Below are 4,649 nucleotides of genomic sequence, written 5' to 3' on the forward strand. Positions count from 1 at the left end.
TCCTTTCAAGGGTGGTAAGGATGGACTATCTTCAGAACATTATCATTGGAATTACATTCAATCAAGTACTCTATGCCAGTTGAAAGGGCATTTGGCATCCTTAAAGCGCGATTTCGTATATTGTTGAAGAGATGTGACATGCTTTTACAAAATGTCCCGAAGATTGTGGCAGCATGCCTTGTTCTACATAATATATGCATTGTGCATGGAGATAGTTTTGATGATGCATGGATACATGAAGTGACAACGGAACTTGAGAGAGAAAGCAATGTGCCTCGTCAAGATATGGACCAACAAAATAGTTTGATGAATGGATTAGTAGAGGTTGCTATGCTAACCAACACAGGTACTACGCAAGCAATACAAAGAGCTCAAGCAACGGAGTCAACACCGGATGCAAGTCATCTTGGGGGGGCATCTTGAAGAGACAACATTGCTCAAGCCATGTTTTAAGAGAGGGAGAACGCAAATGTGAGAACAGTCTTTGGTGATTCTGACTCTACGGAGGAAATCGACGACAAAGACAATGGTGAGTAAACTTCAGTAGCGTCTACAGTGCAGGTGGAAAGCTGGAAAGAGGGGTGATGTGCTTAAAAAATTTCCCTCTTTTCACCTTTCTGCAGAGAGCTGGGTAGAACCATGCCTCAATAGCATGGTGAAGGGGTTCAACTCCCCTACTCTCTTTTTCATTACTAATTTGTGTTAGTGTCATAAGCCGTTTTTTAAAAGTTTGTAATGCTTTTAGTTCTATTAGTCGTTTTTTAATAGTTTGTAATGCTTTAGTTTTATCAATCGCTTTTTTTCAAATTTATTAATCGTTTTTTTTAAAATCTAGCATCAATGATTGTGTTTAATCATGTATTCAAATAATAAGTATTATGTTAATAACGATCAACATCCATAGCATCCCTTCATTCACACATGAGTCGAGAAGTGTCCGGTGTGTAAACGATTGCGGACAAAAGATGGACGGACACTTAATGACCATGAAAAGCGTCCGTCGCCCAGTGTGTAAGCAGGTGACGGCCGCCCAAGTCAACTTTTCCTGTGCCTACCAATTGGGCGCAGATGGGCAGGCAATGGCAGTGTGTAAGTAGCCTTACAGATTCTGTCTCTAATTTGAGTAGCAAGTGATTGTCTATCATTTGCCATTTGAAATGCATGAAGGAACGCTACTCAATTTATCATGATATAAGCTTTTGCACGACACTTGGCATTTACATGTTTTGGCTCTCATTTGACTAGAGATGATCATTTATTGTTTAGCATTGTAAAGGCACTTAAAAAACGATTATGTTAATGTTAAGAGACCGGTCGAATTCCGGTGGCCCTGGCCCGGGGCCGAGATATAGTCTAATGCTTCAATGACTTTGCAAGCTAATAACAATTTATTATCGGACACGCACATCGGAACTAAAGGCCCTTTGGTAGAGGGACCCAGATAGTCATCATGTGAACCACGGCACCCGCCAATCATCTCTGTGAGAGACTGACTCTGACTGTGTATGTGTGCCAGTGTTGAGCCTGGAACGAAGAAGACGACGACGAGGAGAAGCTAAGAGAGCGAGAGCGAGCGAGAGAGCTATGGCAACCTCCCTCCCAGCGGTGCCTCGTACCAAGCTCGGGTCACAGGGCCTGGAAGTGTCTGCCCAGGGGCTCGGTTGCATGGGCATGTCCTTCTCGTACGGCCCCCCCAAGCCCGAGCAGGACATGATCGACCTCATCCACTACGCAGTCACAGAGCTGGGCGTCACCTTCCTCGACACCTCGGATGTCTATGGACCGCATCTCAATGAAATCCTTCTAGGCAAGGTACTCATAATTACAGCTTTCCAGTTTTGGCAGCCCAAGAGGCATCATCCAGCTCACTCATCATCATGTAAAAGTCATCGCAGGCGTCGATTTCAAGTAATGTTATCTACCACATCAGTATCAAGCATGTCTTGAGAAGTCTATCTAGCTAATTCCTATTTGAAAGCAGCCAAAGTCCCCCTAATGGTGCCTGAAATGGAGATCGAGCATGTTGCCACACTTCGAACAGGCCCTAATGCAAGAAACTCTGGTTCCAATGCACAAGAAGTTTTTGACTTTTTCCTATGTGGGAAAAGGAGCTCTTTTCCCTTGTTTATCCCTGTAGTGTTCAACATCCTGAGCTTCTACTCAGGAGGCACTGCATACCTAGCTAGGTGCAGTTGGGGTACAGGGGGCTGCTGGCCCAGGGCGAGCTACCACATCAGTATCAAGCATGCTATGAGAAATCTGACTAGCTATTTCCTCAGTGAAAGCAGGGAAGGTCCCCTTAAAATGATGTCTGGAATGGACATCAAGTACGTTGCCATACTTCAAATGGGTCCTTAATGCAAGCAATTCTGGTTCTAATATATAAGCTAGTGCATCATGCTTTGTTTGGTTGACAAGAGTTTCAAATGGTAGGCCTTTTACTTAAACCATCACATTCTGATGAATTTACCTGACTAAAACCGACCTGGCATGTGTAGGCACTTAAGGGAATACGAGACAAAGTCCAATTGGCTACAAAATTTGGAATCACTATAGAAAATGGACAGCGAACATTCAGAGGTGATCCCACATATGTTCGTGCCTGCTGTGAGGCAAGCTTGAAGAGATTGGATGTGGACTGTATTGATCTCTACTATGTGCATAGAATTGACACAAGAGTACCCATTGAAGTTACGGTAAGCTCACTAGGAGACCCATTGTTGGCAGTTCCATATGCAAAATATTGCCTCAACTGGGGAACATATCATTAAGATAATGAAAATTGAAATCCAATCTGTATAGCCCTCACAGTTTTAGCTATGTTTTAGGCTTTTCTTGGTTTTGCAGTAAGTGCTATCAAAACTAATTCTACTGAAAAGTTGATTCTGTGCTAAATGAAAGACTGAACGGCTTTGCCTATCATAAACTATAAGATGCCTTCAAATGGACACTTGAGCACTAGAAGATGCTTCTTGCTTGCAGATAGGAGAGATGAAGAAGCTGGTAGAAGAAGGAAAAGTAAAGTACTTAGGTCTTTCAGAGGCTTCTGCTTCCACAATACGGCGTGCACATGCAGTGCATCCAATTACAGCTGTCCAGCTGGAGTGGTCTTTGTGGACTCGTGATGCAGAGAGAGAGATTATACCAACTTGCAGGTATTTTTTCTTTGTTATGTGCACTGGCTGTTTATATTTTATAGCTAGCGTGTATTGATGGACAATGTCAGTAGCACTTGTGAGTATTGTTGTTGTAATGAGTAGAAAATTTGAACTCCTTATACTTGTTGAAATGTCCCTCTATGTCAATAATATGACTCAAGATGCCTATGCTCACTATGAGATTTCTGTGGTACTATGTGGTGACTTGTCTGGAAAAAATATATCTGGGTTCGACTTCAATTCTCTAAAAGTCTTCCAAAATTTCCATGTTTAATAGGACTAGAGAAATCTAGTTCCTTATACTAGACTGTACTGCTGAATCAACACCTCTATTATCTTGTAGCTCTTTAGACTATTGACCAGAGTGCTGTGATTTGCCATATAGCTCCCTAATATGTAGGATGAAATGCAGGATTATACTACTTTGTACTTCTAACTTACTTTTTTTATCTGCATCTACTGATGGTTAGTTAATGAATTTCAGAGAGTTGGGGATTGGAATTGTCCCTTTCAGCCCACTAGGCCGTGGTTTCTTTTCAGCGGGAACAAAGGTTTTGGAGAATCTTGATGACAAGGACATGCGCAAGGTACACTTGCACAGAGCTCACTGCTAGTGCCAGTATACTTGATGTTCAATGCTGCTTCTATAATAGCCAATTGATCGTTCTATATTTTCTTTGCTCAGACTAGTCAACCCCGGTTTGCGTCAGAAAACCTGGACCATAATGTGCAACTGTTTGAAAAGCTGAAGGAGCTTGCTAGTCGGAAGAGCTGTACTCCAGGACAGCTTGCTCTTGCATGGGTACTTCATCAAGGGGATGATGTGGCTCCCATTCCGGGTACAACAAAGCGAAAAAATCTAGAGGAAAATGTTGGTGCCTGCAATGTGAAGCTTACCAAAGAAGAGCTGCAAGAACTTGAAAGTTTTTTCCATGCTGTAAAAGGTGCACGGTATGCAGACATGAGCTGGAGTACTATGAATGAAGAGACTATTTCTCTGTCTGAGTGGCAGGGAGCAAAGTAGGTGTACATCTACTAGTGCACTATTCACCTCTGACAACTACTGTGTCCAGGGTCATAGGCATACATGTATGGAGTTTAATATCTAAACTGAATACTTTCATTTTGTGGAAATTGTATTGAAAAATTAAACTTTCCCTTACTTTCTGTCAAGCCATCTGTGATAACCAATATGTTGAGGGTACATAGGCGTACATGTATGGTGCTTAACATCTAAAGTGAATGCTTTCATTTTGTGGAGTATCATATTGTGAAATTAAGTTTGCCCTTCCTTTCTTTCAAGCTGAAGCCTGCCATGCATGAGCATGTGCAGTGCTTCAATTACTAAACTTTGTACTGGCTAAACTGATTATTGATTTGAGAAAGTATAAATTACTTGGAAAGTAACTTGTACTGCTTAAACTGATTATTGATTTGAGAGAGTATAACTTGCTTGGAAATAAACTTCAAAAGTGGATAAAAAGTTTCTCT

General features: G+C 41.8%; 1 protein-coding gene across 1 annotated transcript; it reads left to right on the forward strand.

Annotated features, from left to right (window-relative positions):
- The first annotated feature begins 1,414 nt into the window (after positions 1-1,414).
- Positions 1,415-4,320, forward strand: LOC148036999 (auxin-induced protein PCNT115-like). Its single transcript, XM_087675942.1, has 5 exons — positions 1,415-1,812; positions 2,499-2,696; positions 2,983-3,155; positions 3,643-3,745; positions 3,844-4,320. Exons 1-5 carry the CDS (start codon positions 1,585-1,587, stop codon positions 4,180-4,182), a joined length of 1,041 nt encoding a protein of 346 aa, XP_087532068.1. The 5' UTR covers positions 1,415-1,584; the 3' UTR covers positions 4,183-4,320.
- Positions 4,321-4,649: the final 329 nt, after the last annotated feature.

This window comes from Lygodium microphyllum, chromosome 4 (assembly GCF_053477565.2).
Source record: "Lygodium microphyllum isolate KBCC chromosome 4, Lygodium_microphyllum_v1.1.10, whole genome shotgun sequence".
Lineage (NCBI taxonomy): Eukaryota > Viridiplantae > Streptophyta > Polypodiopsida > Schizaeales > Lygodiaceae > Lygodium > Lygodium microphyllum.

Coding starts and splice junctions, on each gene's coding strand:
- LOC148036999 (XM_087675942.1), top strand. CDS start 1,585: ATGGCAACCTCCCTCCCAGCGGTGCCTCGTACCAAGCTCGGGTCACAG. Junction 2,697..2,982: donor GAGTACCCATTGAAGTTACG/GTAAGCTCACTA, acceptor TCTTGCTTGCAG/ATAGGAGAGATGAAGAAGCT. Junction 3,746..3,843: donor ATGACAAGGACATGCGCAAG/GTACACTTGCAC, acceptor TTCTTTGCTCAG/ACTAGTCAACCCCGGTTTGC.